Source organism: Durio zibethinus, chromosome 2 (genome assembly GCF_047325235.1).
Source record: "Durio zibethinus cultivar Kanyao isolate XHJ-2024 chromosome 2, ASM4732523v1, whole genome shotgun sequence".
NCBI classification, from domain to species: domain Eukaryota; kingdom Viridiplantae; phylum Streptophyta; class Magnoliopsida; order Malvales; family Malvaceae; genus Durio; species Durio zibethinus.
Genome location: NC_143163.1, coordinates 1,194,857 through 1,210,879, shown reverse-complemented (window position 1 = coordinate 1,210,879; position 16,023 = coordinate 1,194,857). Strand labels below are relative to the sequence as shown.

The 16,023-nt window shown below is 30.8% G+C and overlaps 3 protein-coding genes and 1 pseudogene across 3 annotated transcripts; all 4 read right to left on the bottom strand.

Moving 5' to 3' along the window:
- Nucleotides 1-209: 209 nt before the first annotated feature.
- Nucleotides 210-2,269, bottom strand: LOC111308606 (cytochrome P450 CYP82D47-like). The gene is made up of 2 exons (XM_022907064.2): nucleotides 1,229-2,269; nucleotides 210-983 (listed from the first exon to the last, which is right to left on the bottom strand). Exons 1-2 carry the CDS (start codon nucleotides 2,177-2,179, stop codon nucleotides 360-362), a joined length of 1,575 nt encoding a protein of 524 aa, XP_022762799.2. The 5' UTR covers nucleotides 2,180-2,269; the 3' UTR covers nucleotides 210-359.
- A 3,613-nt stretch (nucleotides 2,270-5,882) lies between these two features.
- On the bottom strand, nucleotides 5,883-7,706 carry LOC111308603 (xanthotoxin 5-hydroxylase CYP82C4-like). Its single transcript, XM_022907061.2, has 2 exons — nucleotides 6,727-7,706; nucleotides 5,883-6,643 (listed from the first exon to the last, which is right to left on the bottom strand). The coding sequence occupies exons 1-2, from the start codon at nucleotides 7,660-7,662 to the stop codon at nucleotides 6,017-6,019; spliced, it is 1,563 nt and encodes a 520-aa protein (XP_022762796.2). The 5' UTR covers nucleotides 7,663-7,706; the 3' UTR covers nucleotides 5,883-6,016.
- A 5,133-nt stretch (nucleotides 7,707-12,839) lies between these two features.
- On the bottom strand, nucleotides 12,840-13,383 carry LOC111308170 (uncharacterized; annotated as a pseudogene).
- A 542-nt stretch (nucleotides 13,384-13,925) lies between these two features.
- On the bottom strand, nucleotides 13,926-15,731 carry LOC149519854 (B3 domain-containing protein REM20-like). The gene is made up of 2 exons (XM_089744408.1): nucleotides 14,986-15,731; nucleotides 13,926-14,237 (listed from the first exon to the last, which is right to left on the bottom strand). The coding sequence occupies exons 1-2, from the start codon at nucleotides 15,049-15,051 to the stop codon at nucleotides 13,926-13,928; spliced, it is 378 nt and encodes a 125-aa protein (XP_089600534.1). The 5' UTR covers nucleotides 15,052-15,731.
- Nucleotides 15,732-16,023: the final 292 nt, after the last annotated feature.

The following is a 16,023-nucleotide window of genomic DNA, read 5'->3' as shown; positions in this document are numbered from 1 at the left end:
TTTAAAAATTAGAAACTTGTTTTTAAGTCAAAACAGAATATGTCTTTATGAATTTGATAGGAGTAAATTCCAACATATACGAGTATCAAAAGCATCCTATGTTAGCCGAAGCCTGGTTTACATTAGACGGCTCTTACTTCCATCACTCCTATATATGTTTGTTACTACACCAAGTAAAATTTTACCTCGAATATTAAATTAACTGATAATGAAATAATGTAAATAAATATACTAAAAACTAATTTGACTGTCTATTTGGGCAGAGAAATATGCAGTCAAAAAAAAAAAAAAGAAAATGAATTGCAAATCAAGTACTGTATGCACCAATATAAAGCATATGGCATATATTTTTCCAGTGTTTACCCATAGAGGATGGAAGGTAATCGTGGAATAAGAGTAACCTCTAATGGTGTAGCTTTAGGAACAGTTATTCCAGGGCTTTCACTCATGTCGATTGCTTTGTCCGAGAGTGTTCCCCATTCGAATCCATGAAGAAGCCGAGCCAACGCTAAGTGCAGGAATTGAAGCGCAAAAGTGATACCCGGACAAACCCTTCTACCAGAACCAAATGGTATAAGCTCAAAATTTTGACCCCTTACATCTAAGTTAGCATGGTCATTAAGGAACCTCTCAGGCAGGAAATCTGAAGGCTTTTGCCAAATGCTGGGGTCGCGCTGCAACTTCCATAGGTTAACCAAAAGGCGAGTGCCCGCAGGAACATGGAAACCAGCTATTGTGCAGTCCTCCATGGCTTCCCTTGGTACTGATAGAGGCAACGCTGGGTGTAACCTCAATGTTTCCTTGATAATGGCTTGCAAGTATACCAAGTTGTTTATATCTGACTCTTCCACTTGCCTATGCTTTCCAACATGGATGTCAAGTTCATCTTGGGCCTTTTTTATGTCATGGCGGTTGTTCAACAGCAAGGAGACTGCCCATGTTAATGTGATCACATTGGTATCAATGCCACCCAAGATCATACTCTGCAATCAGCATTGCCCAATAAAATATTATTTGTTTTCTGATGATGCTACAAAATTTGACTGTAGGAAGATGAAATTGATGGTAAGTGTAATGTTAATTAATTTACACTTGTTATAGATATTTAGTTAAGTAATTATGTTACATCCCTCATTGGAAGAGTATTTAACTGAACATAAATGATTAGGACTTTCATTAAGTCCAGATTTTTAGTGTTCTTATTGTAGTTGAATTAGCAATAGCATACCAGGCAAGTAGCCTTAATGGTAGTATCTGCCTCTTGAATTGGGATATTGTTTTCATCCATGATAGACAACATGACATCAATGAAATCTTGCTCTCCTTTGTTGCTTTCCCGGAGCCTCCTTTTCCTGTGCTCATTTACCCAGCTTCCGAATACAAAATCCAACTCTTTTGCTGTCCTTTTTATTTTGCTTATATGTCCCATGACAACATCCAGCCAACCAAGAAAAGGAACCGCATCTGAAACCAAGAATAGCCCCGCCAGATGAAAGAAATCAGCCATGGCATTTTGGCATTGCCTTGATTCATCGTCATAGCTTCCTTCAGTACCAGAATAGTATCTTTTTCCAGCGACCATCCTCACTATGACGTTCGTTGCCAAGTCGCCAATTCTTTCCTTCATTTCCACTACAGCCATGCCTCTGCTTTTCACTGATTGCTCATATAATTCCTTTATAAAACAATTGACTTCTGTGTCCCGGACATGCTTGAGTAACTCGATCCGGCGACTAGAAAGGAGCTCAATCGTTGCTAGTTTCCTTATATTGCGCCAATATGGTCCATAAGGAGCAAAGCCAAACATTCTATGGTCATAGCCCATAAGCTTTATGGCTAAGGATCTTGGACGTGTAGAAAATAACTTATCGTTGGTTGTCAAACATTCTTTTGCAACTTCCCAGTCACTCACCACAAGTGCTTGATGAATGCCAAGACGGACCAAGAAGGCAGGTCCATACTTGTCAACCATGTCTCCGAATACTCTATGTAGCAGTTGCTTTGTACCAAAAAGATGGAAGTGACCAAGAAAAGGTAATGCCCCTGCTGGCTCCGGTGGTGGTCTCCTCTGATGTTTCTTCTTGCCTTTAACATGAATGGAAACCACAAATATACTGATAATTATGGTGAAAAGGATTGCAAAAAAGATTTCTTCTTGCATCTGTGTGGAGAATTCCATTGTGTGCTTCAATGAAATGAACCAATATGCAAAATTCACGGTGACAAGGAAAATTTGAAAAGAAGGGAAAACGAGCAAAAAAAAAGGAGCTCACGAGGATGATACGTGGACATTCCATCTATCTCAAGATATTTATCTTAAGATATAAAATAATAATTTTATTAATATAATATATATAAATATAAAATTAAATATATTAATAAAATATATACTTATATATATATAAGGTGGTTAAATATAAAATATGATTTCATTTATTTTTAAAAAATATGATTTAACCTAATATAATGATTAAAAAAATATTTTATTAGATAAATCAAAATTAATCAAATATTTTTATTATTTTTATCTTTTAATTAATTTGTTTGTAAAATTTATCTTATTAAATAACATTAAAAAAGTGAATAAAAAAATCAAATAGGGATGTTACGCTAACACCTACTTGGCATTCGTTTCTCATAAAATTTATGTAATTAAAATACAAAATATCAAAAAAAAAAAAGAAAAAATAAAAATAAAAATAAGAACAAGTGAAGCTCGTTGGGGGGTGTGATATGGTATAGAGATCTCAATTTAAAATATTAATTTATTAAATCAAAATATTAAATAATTATTTTATTAATATAATATATAAATTTAAATTTAAATAAATAATAAAAAATATAATTTTTATACATACCACATGATCAGTGCAAAATATCCTAAATTTACTTCTAACCTATGCTATTTATCTTTAAAAACTGAGACTTGCTTAAACCCGACGTTGGCTTGGAGTCAAAAATTTCAATTCACAATTTTATTAAACATGGCTTCAAATAATAAAAAATATATTTTTATATATATCCTAGACGAAGCACTCTAGAGTCTTCGATTCGAGCATGACTTAAAAAAAAAAAAACATATCTCAACCGACTATTGATTATAAAAAAAAAAATTCATATTAGATTATGACAGTCCAAACCTCTAAAAATGGATTAATTTTTTATTTTTACTTTTATCGATTTATTTTTACAAAATTTATTTAATTTTAAAAAATAAAAAAAAAGTAAGAGAAAAAAAGTCAGTCAAATAAGTCTGTCACGTGATATTTCAATTGACTTTATTTTCTTACAGAATTTAATATATAAATTAAAATAATTAAAACTTAAAAAAAGCAAAAAAATGTGAGTGTTATGTCAATATCTTTAACTACCAACTATTGATTATAAAAAAAAAAAATTCATATAGATTATGACAGTCCAAACCTCTAAAAATGGATTAATTTTTTATTTTTACTTTTATCGATTTATTTTTACAAAATTTATTTAATTTTAAAAAATAAAAAAAAAGTAAGAGAAAAAAAGTCAGTCAAATAAGTCTGTCACGTGATATTTCAATTGACTTTATTTTCTTACAAAATTTAATATATAAATTAAAATAATTAAAACTTAAAAAAAGCAAAAAAATGTGAGTGTTATGTCAATATCTTTAACTATATCTTTTTTTTTATAAAATTATCTAATTAAAAAAATTTTATTCAATAATATTAAATGGATTTTACTCTTTTGAAAAATAAAAATTTATTAAAATATGTAAAAAAGAAAAAAATTAAAATTAAAATAAAAAAAGAAAAAAAAAGGAAAATAGGGCATGTGACCTTAGTCAAAGCTTGTAAAATTAATAATATAAATAGATAAATAGCTAAATAGAGTGATTTCAAAACGAAATTCTAGTCTCCTTTTTTTTTTTTTTTTTTGGGTTGAAAAAGTTTAGTCTCCTTTGCTAATTATAAATAAACCCCTTGACTAAAAAATTTCCAATAAAAACAAAATTGGAGTTAATAATTCAAGGTCGGCAAGTTCAAATTCAATACCACTTATTAATTTAAGTGGACCCACCACGTGGGACGATTCTTTTCCATCACTCCTTTTACCATTTCAATCAAAGCACTTAATTAAAATGATTAAAATCTTTATGAACATTAATTGTGTGCACTCCTAAGTTTGTTCTGCTGGGATGCATCGTGCAGATGAAAGAAGCCAGCAGACAAGTAGTTTTAATGCAATATTGTCTTGCTATCATCCATGATGGACATCAATGACATCTCTGTCGCCTTCGGTATGGCCAGTGATCCTCCTTTGATGGTACTCACCTTCCAGGCACAGTATCCAACTTTCATTGCTCGATGCCAAGTTCCTAACATTGTCTCGATTCATTACTTCAGGGTCACCATCTCTTTTTTCAGCAAACATTTCCACTATAACATTATTCATTGCTACTAGATCTACAATTATATCCGAATGTTATTGCGGGTTAAATTTTTTTTGTTTTATGATTTACATTTATCATATTTTAAAAAAATTATTTAATTAAAAAAATTTAAAAAAATTAAATAAAAAAAAACGTGAATATCTTAATTGATTTTATTTACTTATAAAATATATTTTAATTAAAAATAAAAAACTGAAAAAATTAAAAGAGAAAATTAAAAAATAAAAAAAAAAGAGTTTATAAAAGGTACTACATTGACACTTTATATTGAATTTAAAATTTTATTAAATATTAAATAAGCAAAAAATTAAAAATATGTAACACCAAACAAAAAAAATTGAGAATAACAAATATAAAAATGAGTGTAAAAAATATAATAAAAAATAGGTCTTAAATTTTAAAAAAATATAAATTATAACACAATTGTAAAAAAAAAACAAAAAATAGGTCTATAAACAATGATCAAAAAAGAATTCAAAGCAAAAAATAGCCTATAAAAAAAATTATAGCCACCATCGAAAAAATATAAAATATATAAAAATAGAAAATAGAAGAACTAAAAAATAGTCCCACAAAAAAGTTTTTAAAAATAATATATATAAAAAGTTAAAAAATATAATATAAAAATTAAAATGATAAAAAAAGACTTATATATATCTGTTTTTTGTGGAAGTCAAATATATCGGCGATCAAAGTTGAATTCTTTGTAATCTTAATCATAAAAAGACAAAAAAAAGCATATTTGTAAGTCACAAGACAAGAAAATTGTGAGCACAAATTTATCAAATATTTTTGGCGCACGTGAGAACGATTTTTTGAAATTAGAGGGGAGAAAAAGCATGCATACGAAGATATAGAAAAACCATTAATTAGTAATGTACTAATGCTAAAATTGTTAAAATTTTTATTCATAATTGATTTTTTTTCTCATATATACCATTTATTTATGTATGAATAATTTTTCTCCATACATCATTTCTTTCCCTAGCCTTCCAAACTCAATTTATTAATTAACTATAGCTCGCCATTGAAGAATGCATTAATTCTTTAGTCCATCCTTGATTTATATGCATAATTTCTAAGCACAAACACAATTATGTATTTACCTTTCATAGCTATGTTAAAGGCACAAGTATGTTATCTTTAATTCATATTACACTGTAAATTAAATATATGAAAAACTTTCAAGTTATGATCTCATTTGCAAGAAAACTATAAGATAAAATAAAATAAAAAAGATCCAAATTATCTAATTAGCCTTTCTGCCCTCAAACCTAAGAAATAAAAAAAAATATAATTATATATAATTAGTTGACAATGAAATATTATCCTATATCTATTGACAAGCACAGTTTTTATGGAAAATGACTTAATAATGTTATTGCCAGTTTGCATTATGCAGTAACAAAAACTTCCCCGACGAACATGACATGTATTTTTGGTCTAAATAAGATAAAAAACAAAGTTTGCAATATATTATTTTTGGCAGAAGAAACATAAATATGTGCTTATTGATCCACGTAAATGCACCAAAAGGATGAAGAAGGCGGCGACTGAGAAGCAGGCGTTTTCTCTCTCCGATGTTGATTAACAGCCATAGAGCTTGGGAGATAGCCTTGGGGAAACGGTAACCACCAATGGTGTCTCTTTAGGGAGAGTTAATGCAGGGCTTTCAGTCATGTCCACTGGTTGATCTGACACAGTCCCTAAATCGAATCCATGAAGCAGCCGAGCCAGAGATAAATGAAGGACTTGAAGAGCAAAAGTGACACCTGGGCACATCCTTCTGCCAGAACCAAATGGTATAAACTCAAAATTTTGACCCCTTACATCAAACTCGACATGTTCATTAAGGAACCGCTCAGGCCTAAATTCTGAAGGCTGTTCCCAAACATTGGGGTCTCGCATTAACTTCCACAGGTTAACAAGAAGGCGAGTGCCTTTTGGAACATGGAAACCCGCTACTGTACAATCTTCCATGGCTTCTCTTGGTGCTGAGAGTGGGGCAGCTGGGTATAATCGCAATGCTTCCTTGACAATGGCTTGCAAGTATGGGAGGTTCTTCATGTCTGACTCCTCCACTTGCCGGCCCTTTCCTACCTGGGCTTCAAGTTCATCCTGAGCTTTCTTTATCGCATGGCGGTTGTTCAATAGCAAGGAGAGTGCCCATGTAAGTGTAAGCACAGTTGTGTCATTACCACCTAAGAGAAGACTCTGCAATCAAAATTGCCTGATTGTCAATTATATTTATGGAAACAATAATGAGAATTTATTAGAATCCAAGCATCAACACGTACCTGGCAAGTAGCCTTGATAGTTTTATCTACCTCTTGTTGTGAAGTCTTGCCATCATCCAAGTTAGACAGCATGACATCAATGAAATCTGTTTCGCCTTTGATATCTCCTGCGAGCTTCCTTTCACGATGTTCCTTCACCCAGCTTCCAAGCACATAATCCAACTCCTTTGCAGTGTTCTTAAATTTGCTTATCGTTCCTGTCAGAAGATCAATCCAACCAAGAAAAGGAACTGCATCCGAAATCGTTAACAACCCCGCCAGGTAAAAGAATTCATTCAAGGCCTTTTGGCATCGTTTGGATTCCTCGTCATTTCTCCCATCAGGGCCACTATATCCTTTTCCAGTCATCATCTTCACTATAACATTCATTGTTAAATCTGAAATCTTGTCCTTCATTTGCACAACGGCAACGCCTCCATTTTCCACTGATTCGTTGTACAACCCTTTCAGGAGATTGTTGATTTCAATTTCCCGAACGTCCCTGAGTAAATCGAGTCGACGATTAGAGAGTAGCTCAACCGTTGCTAGTTTCCTTGTATGGCGCCAATAGGGTCCATAAGGAGCTGACCCCATCAAGGCATGGTCATAGCCCATAAGCTTTGCGGCTAAGGTTCTTGGGCGTGTAGGGAAAATTTTGTCATTCGTAGTGAAACATTCTTTTATGACATCCCAGCTACTCACAACAAGTGTTGGATGGATTCCAAGGCGGATCAAGAAGGCAGGTCCATACTCGTCAGCCAAAGACCCAAGTTTTCTATGTATTAGCTGGTTTTTGCCAAAAAGATGAAGGTGACCAAGCAGCAGCCGAGCTCCCGCTGGCTCGGGCGGTGGTCTTTTATGTTGTTTATTGTTGCCTTGAACTCTGGCTACAGCCCCAATGATGAAGATGATTAAAGCAACAAGAAGTGCAAAAACTATTTGTACTGAGAATTCCATGGCTGCTAATCTACTGAGACAAAACCCAATTGCAAGATTCAAAGTGACTACTTTAATTTATAGCAAAAATATCTCGACTGATTGAAATGAATGGAAAAAAATATTCTACCATGGAAGTAGAAATCAATAGAGAACTTTTATAAATTCGAAAAGTCAAAAGTAAATTGTCGCATGATTCAACACTTAATACGTCAGCTGTGCCCGTCGGTAAAAGAAAAAAAAATCAGTTAGCAAATTCAGATTCAAAGTCATTCTTTGACCAATGGCAGACGTTAATATGATAAAAATATAACATTAAAAAAATATAAAAATTAACATAATTTAAAATTTTAATAATTACTATATATAAATTTAATAAAATAAAAAATATTTTTTATATTTTTATATCAATATAAATTATAATATATAATTTAAATTTAAATATTTTATATTATATAAATACACAAATTATCTTATTTCACTGACAAAATAACGATGATGCTTATCTGTCAGCCACAGTCACGCCTCGTTTTTCTATGTTTAATTGGTTAATATTTCCCTTGCTTCCAAAAAGACGGCTACGGCGCAAACTTTTTTTTTTGGATAATCAAGAAATGAGGGAAATTATTGGTTGTCAATCTCGGTGGTTTTTCGTCGTTTTTTATTACCTTGACCGAAATTCATTATTTAAATTTTGGTCATACAGTTAAGTGTTCTTTTTTTATTTCTTTGTTTTCAATTTTTTCATTTTTTTGTCAAATTTTTTAATATTTAATAACTATATTTTTTAAAATCTTATTTTTTAAAGTGAGAGTTACTTTATACCAAAATTTTAAATTTTTTATATATTTTTTTAAATTTAAAATATATTTTTATGAGATTCATTTGGTATTAAAAGTACATTATTTTTTTGTTTTTATTTTATTATTTTATTATTTTTATATTTGATAAATATCTTTTAAAATTTTAAAATCTTTTTGTTTCGATGATATCAAAAATATGTTATGTGTCAAAATATATATATTTTTTAATTTCTTTTTTCTTTTTTATCATTTTTTCTATTTATTTCTTAAAAATATTTATATATTTTTATTATATTTTACCTTGAGATAAGTCGAATGATATTTGATCATTTTATTTTTAAATAATATACCTTATATGGGTTGAGCTTTCAAAAAAAGATAAAAAAAGAAAGAAACTTGGAAAAGCATATTTAGAATGCTTTATCTTGAGCTTTATCTTGAGATATTTTTCCGTGAAAAGTAGTGGCAAATCTTGTAATTATTTGGGAAATTGTCCGGTAATTTTTTTTTTAAAATTCCAGATATCTGTAAGCAAAGATTAAAAATTATTTAACTATTATTTTATAAATAGTTTTTTATATTTAATTCACTGCAGTTTACTAAATTTTGAAAACAATATTTATTTAATTATTTTTTAAAAATAATAAAAGATATAAATATTATTTTATATTTTTTAAAATATCATTTTAATCAGCCTATTTATTTGACACATAAGATAATTTTTATTTTTATGTTATTTATCAATTAAATTTAATAAATATATTTAAAATAATTATTAGTTATTTAAATTTCTATTATATTTTAAATCAACTGTTGATCTAATTTTATAATTCATAAATTAAAGAAATTAAAAAGATGATATTTTAAATTTAAAGAAAGTGAAGAATCAAATTCAAGATTAAATCACAAAATAAAAAATTCAGACTTTGAAATCTCAAAAACTATTTTTATCTTAATAAATTTCCTCATGATCTTTTATTTTTTAAACTTCTTTAAAATTTGAACATAATATCACTTATTATTTTTGAAATTTGAAATATATTTATCAATTTAAAGTAAATAAAATTTATTTCAAAATTCGTTTTTTAAAATTATAAAAAATAACAGATTAAAAAAGCTAATAAATGTAACAAAGTAAAAGTATTTTCTCTTTCAGTATTTGGGGCGAAAAGCTAGTTCAACATTTTTTTCTTTGAATATGGATATGATCAAAACATGAATCTAATCATGAAATCCCATTGGTTGAAGTTTCTTTTTCGAACGACGTGGGATTGTGGCTGTAGAATAGTATACCTTAATATCATAATAGTTTGAATAGGTTGGAAATTTTCTCATTTTAGCTATTTGTTCTTTGAATGGCGGCTGCTTTCTGCACTACAAAACAAAACTACCAAAGATGGATATTAATTTTTATGATGATCAATTCCTAAAAATCCATACGTCATTTGCATAGAATTAACTAAAATCTACGAAATTGCATGAAAGTTTGACTGCAATATGGCTCTTAATTCATTGATCATTTGTATAGTTGTTCTTTTATTTATATATAGTGCTATATTTTTCAGTTCTTTTTTGTTAGGGTTGAACAATGAACAGTCTACTGATATAGTCAATTTCTATAGCCTCCATATCATTATCATTAGTTTTTAATACATTTATTTAATCAATAAAGTTTTGGTATTTGTGAAAATGCATCCATGGTTCGAACATTCAAAAATTTTTCCTATGAAATCACCCACCTAATATCTGTTCCTGCTAGGAAATTTGGAAAGAAAAGTGGCGCATCTTGTCTTACTAAATGATTTATTGACTATGGATAAGCCATGAGCCTAGTGTGGAGTTGAAGGCATTTTGATGGTTTAGATGATGATATAATGAGTTAAGGCATTTATATTTGTTCCACCGCGGCTGACTCAGAGCATACAAAAATTACAGTCAGTGAACAAAAACCCAGAACAAGAGATTCACTGCTGAAATTATTTAGGGATGGTAATAACTAAAATGAAACCCAATCTCTGATATAAATGAACATCAAAGAGGATGACCAGTCAATCTCTGATCAAAATGCCCAGCGCAGAGGATTGACCAGATGGGGATTGGGTCTATCGACTAACCCTTGAGGTCACACGCCCTTTTGGACCGCTATGCAAATTCAATTTCCACCTTTCCAAATGCATTCACATTTGACCGCTAATTTGGTCTCTAAGCTAGTTTAAACGTCTCAAAAGAGGAAGCAATCTTTCCAATGCTGCAATTTTTAGTTCGGCATCTATATATTTAAGGATTACTTTTTCAAGCATTTCTTAATTAATAGGTAATTTAGCAGTGTACCTTTTTTTCAAAGCTGATACCAATTTCTAACTTCAGCTGCATTTATTAATTTCTCATTTCCTACCTGTCTACTTTTCTTAGGCCTATATAGCCTACTATGTTTGAATTGAGGGGAAGTGAGGAAAAAAAAAAGAAAGCAAAGGGAAACAAAAATATTTTTCTTGATTTTCATTTTAAATTAAAATAAATAAAAAGAAAGGGGTTCAACACCCCTCTCTTTTCCTTTAAAATTCCATTTTTTAATTATTTAAATTGAAGAAAAAGCTAAAAAAAGAATGAGTAAAAACTTTTTAAATATAAAATAATATTTATATTTTTTATTATTTTTTTAATTTTTAAAAATACATTACAGGCTTGAAAAGGAATGTTAATATTTACTTTTTTATCAAACCTAAATCTGTATCTTTACTTGTATTGTTTTCTTATAACTTTCATCAACTTCTTAATTATTGCCTTCAATTCTTAGTAATAAAAATTTATATTTTTAAATTTTCTCATTAAAATTAATTCTGAAAAAATATAATTATATAAAAGTAATGTAATTTCAAACCTACATTATTTTATAAATTAATGAACATTAATCTCTTTTATTAAACTTTTTGTACTTAAAATAAATAAATTTTAAATTATCCACACGGTAAATAAAATATTTCAAGATATAATTGAAAAAATTTATAATAAATAATTTCCTTTTCTTTCTATTCTTTAATCATATAATGATTGTTAGAATTTATTTATTTTTTATTAATTTTAATTATCTAAATAAAGAAATACATACATCTTTTCTTTTTCTTTAACGACTTTTCTTTCTAATAACTTTCCTTTATTAACTTTTCACAACCGACTTTGAATCATAGGCATCGCCACAGTTTATTTCTCAAATACACAAGATTTCTCCTATTTGAACATAATTTAAGCTAACTCACCTACCATGGTCCTTGTTCTAACAATCTTCGTCACCTTAACATTATTTTCCTGAAGCAGTATTTCTAACAGCCGACCATAAAATAACTTTTTTCTTTGATCCTTTTGTCGCGTCAGAGACAATGTTCATATGCTCAATCTACCATTTCATTTCACTGTCTTCATTACAGCTAATATTTTGGAAATGAGCATGAGCCCATATATAGCCTTTTCCTCTGCATATTGCTATTTGTTAATAGTAACTAATTAATGAATTATTCTTTTTTTTTTTTGGGAACTTTCAATCCCAAAATCTCTTTTCAAAAGTTGCTGTCAATGAAGTGAGATGAAGAAGAATCTCTCACTATATTTTTACAAGACTATGTGACTAATCTGCTATGCCTTTGATAGCTTGGTAACCAGATTTAAAAGAACAATTGATTACTATAATTTGTGGGAAGGACCAATACAAGATTCAATGTGCAATTTTCTTAAAGTTGAAAAGATGGACAAATTTAACTGGGGAACTAGAAAATATCAGGATAAGACAGTTCAAGTTGAAAAATTCTTTTGATGGTTACCTATTCATGGAAAAAATTTAGATCAAAATTTTTTTACTCGTAAAGTTTTTAATTAAAAATAATTTAATAAAAGTTAAAATTAAAAATCAAAACCAATAGATTAAAAAGTTTTATAAATCAAGTGCATGAAATTTGAAAAAATTTTAAAAAAAATTGATATATTTTTAGATAATTATTTTTAATAAAAATTTTGATAAAATTTTTACTGTTAAATAAATATTGATTAAATTTAAATTATAAATAACATTTTAAATAATTTTTTATATAATATTAATCTTTTTATTAAACTCTATTAATCTATCTATTTAAATTTTTTATTAAAGTTTAATTGAATCATTTATATCAAGGTGCTTTACCAACGGGACCATTTTTTTGGATCAATGCTTTCTTTTAGCTGATGTCATTTCCCTGAGAAAATACTCGTTAAGTTTTCAAGTCATCATATAGCACATGTTGCTGACTTGCTATGTTGAGAGAAAAAATTGGTTGCAATTAGTCCTAGTTATACGCGAAATTAATCATCCATAGCATCGCTATTGGCAACTACTTGTCTCCGACCTAATTAAAATTGACAAGGATATAATAAAACTGTCTTTGATATTTTATCTGAAACAGTTTAAAATAGCAACCCAAGACACAATCAAGTTCCACATCAATGAAGCATGAAAGAAATTAAAGTGAAAATTCGCCAAAGAAAAAGTAGATATATATGAAACAACTAAAGTTTCTTAAATTCTCACTCAGCCTCTTCCAAAGATGCTTCAATTCGAAGAAGAACAAATCCCACAGCAACTCCAATGAGAACAAGCCCATTCATGATTGCTGCAATCCTGAATATTTCACCAACTGCACTGCAAATAGAAGAGAGGGCACCACCACCTCTACCTTCCCCCTTTGATGGAGCTCGAGTGAGCTTACAATCTTTGCAAAAGATTGCTCAATGCACACTGGTTGGCCTAGTGAGACTAAATTGTTGTGAGCTTTTAGCCCATCAAAAGAATTCAGTCCTGTTATGTAATTTACCTTAATGCTAGTTCTCCTCCTGGGATTGCCAACAGTGACAGCAGCGGCAGCCAATATGGGTGGAGATACTGTAGCTGAGGCTATTGCCATTGCTATATTGTTGTACAAGGTAAGGTTCAAAACTTATGAACCAAATGTTGAAGAGAATAAAAATGGGTTTAACTTGTATGGGAGACAGATAATGGATAAGGTGCGGTAAGGATGGATGGTAGGCAAGCAGATTACATGAGCAGGTTTAAATGCTGGCCAGAAGAAATGTGAAACGCAGGTGATGCCAATGAAGATTGGCCAATAAGTTGAACCATTTCCGGCCAATTTGAGTACGTACATATTAAATGCACAAAATATGGGTTTGATGAGAAATAATATATCAGCCCACCCAACCCATGGCCTTCAAAAAGAAAAATTCAGGCCACCTAGCTATCGGGTGTGGCATTATGTGACAGTCCAAACTACAAAAGGCCGAAAGTAAAAAGTTACGCAGCTACTCATGGGCATGGAAGCTTAGAGACCAAACTCTAAATGTAGGCCCGTTTAATCCACGACTGAGAATTAAACTGCTTAGAGTCAAACTGTTTGAGCAAACCTTAACACCTTAAATACAAACTAAGTTTTAAGTCCTGGGAAATCTGGCCGTGTCTGATTATGTTTTCTTTTGGTTTTGCTTCATGCTAGGCTTCTGGGACCCGGAATGTTTTCTGGAACGGATAATGTGAACTTGCATGAACTTAGTTTTCTGTACCTTTTCAAGCAGAAATTCACAAATGCAAGAGTCACGCTGCTGATCCAATTTGTTTCGATTGCAGAAGCTTCTCCATCCCTTTATGCATGTTCGTTTATCGTTCCATTTAACGACCTTCCCAATACTTTTCCGTTTGTATGGGTCAAGAAAGGTAATTTTCTCCTTGTGCTCTAGAGCCAGACCATAATCTCTTACTATATCAAACGGAACATACTGAAACCCACACACAGTACATATAGCCAGAAGGTAGTAGAAAATATTTCAGACAAGGAAATTAGCATTCTTGGCAATTGGACACTAAGAGCCAAGCATTTAATCAACACGTATACAATTTTAAAAGGAAACTAAAAATGATAATGTAAATAGTTTATACATTCCTAGAAGCAACATCATCAATCCGAATGCTAAAAGGTTAAAGTAAACGTGCAACAATTGTAAAAAACCACTGAACCACTACTATTATCTTCTGATATCACCTACAAAATAGAGTCCAATAGACAATTGTAACACATATCCACTATATTCCATCACATTATTGAACCCCTACGTTTTTTACACATTCAACATTACCAGTGTATTCTTAGCCTTACGATTTAACACAGGAGTAACATAAAGCAGCAACTCCAAACCAAGCAAAGCACATTCTCTATAAACAAGAGAACTGAAAAAATTGATGCCCTTTAACACAATCCTACCAGCCAAAATTGCATTTAGATTCACCTAAAGATTAAATACAACAAAGGAAAGAAAAATCAAATTGATAATAGTTACTATAAATTTGACCCATGAACCAAAAAAAGGCAAAGCCTCAACCTTTTTGAGATGTACAATCCAAGTGCTTAATGAAACAGCCAAAAGACAAAATGTTCAAAGAAATCAAGAAACTAAGCAAGTTAAAGCTTGAAAAAAGAGAAAACCCAGATAAAAAAAAAAAAAAAAACTGAGTCTTCGAGGGAATTACCATTGACTGAAAGCTGTGCCTTGTGAGATAAACCTTGAAGAAGTGCTTCGCTTTAAAGTGGGACATTTTTTCTCCGCAGGAAGAGACAATATAGGCTCGAAATTCCTATTACTGGTTCGCTGGGAAAATGACAATACTTCGGGAATATGCGAATGTATAAAAGGATCTCCAAGTACTCAAGTTACTAGGTCCATACGAGCAAGAAGAAAAAAAAAAGTGCCACCAGAGGCACTGGTGACAGTGGCTGCTCAAGGTGGAATGGGTACAGTTGGAGCAGATCAAACGGCGGAAAGGAAGAGGAAAACTGTGCTTCTGGCGGAGATCGGCGGCTGAGGGAGCTAAATTAGATTCTGGATATGGGTTTTTAGATTTTTTTTTTGAAAAATGAGAGGTTTGTAAAAAACAAAAAATCTAAACTGATAGATAGAAGGAATAAATTGAGAGGAAATAACGGCAGTTTTCTGGGTTAGCCTGGAGGCAGCGGCGGACGTGGCCGACTGTGAAGGAATAAAAAAAAAGGTTGCTGAGGACCAAACCCAAACAGGCAAATACGGACCCAATAGGTGACACCGGGTATCCATAAGAAAATTTGTTAAGAGAATGGGGTTGAAACGAGGTACTATTAAAAATCATTAGTCTTGGGCCGGACATTAATCCCAACACTCAAAAGCAAATTTAGATGGTATCCATTGGGCTTGACCCTTTTCATAAAGATTATGCATGGCTTGCCTTGCAATAGTCAAATCACTACTGTTTTTGTTCAAAACTCGGAACTTCATCTGATGTAAGATAAATATCGTGATGCTCGATTTACAATATTTTATTCTTCGATTGTTGGTTTATGGCGTTTTAAAAATAATAACAATAAAAAAGCAACCGTGCCAACTTACTTTTGTAAAAAGTGAGATTTAGTTGGTAGCGGTAGACCCGCAATAGAGTTTAGATGTGAGGGTGGGGCCAAATCGTTTTCGACGTCGATAGTCCCTTTGGCTACGACAAGAGTTTTGACGCGCGACTCACAACATCACGCCATTGTCA

What these genes read in the sequence shown, in the direction of transcription:
- LOC149519854 (XM_089744408.1), bottom strand. Translation starts at nt 15,051, where the DNA reads ATGTCCCACTTTAAAGCGAAGCACTTCTTCAAGGTTTATCTCACAAGG. An exon ending in GGCACAGCTTTCAGTCAATG is followed by an intron (nt 14,238 to 14,985) that starts GTAATTCCCTCG and finishes TGTGGGTTTCAG; the next exon opens with TATGTTCCGTTTGATATAGT.
- LOC111308606 (XM_022907064.2), bottom strand. Translation starts at nt 2,179, where the DNA reads ATGGAATTCTCCACACAGATGCAAGAAGAAATCTTTTTTGCAATCCTT. An exon ending in CCATTAAGGCTACTTGCCTG is followed by an intron (nt 984 to 1,228) that starts GTATGCTATTGC and finishes TGCTGATTGCAG; the next exon opens with AGTATGATCTTGGGTGGCAT.
- LOC111308603 (XM_022907061.2), bottom strand. Translation starts at nt 7,662, where the DNA reads ATGGAATTCTCAGTACAAATAGTTTTTGCACTTCTTGTTGCTTTAATC. An exon ending in CTATCAAGGCTACTTGCCAG is followed by an intron (nt 6,644 to 6,726) that starts GTACGTGTTGAT and finishes TTTTGATTGCAG; the next exon opens with AGTCTTCTCTTAGGTGGTAA.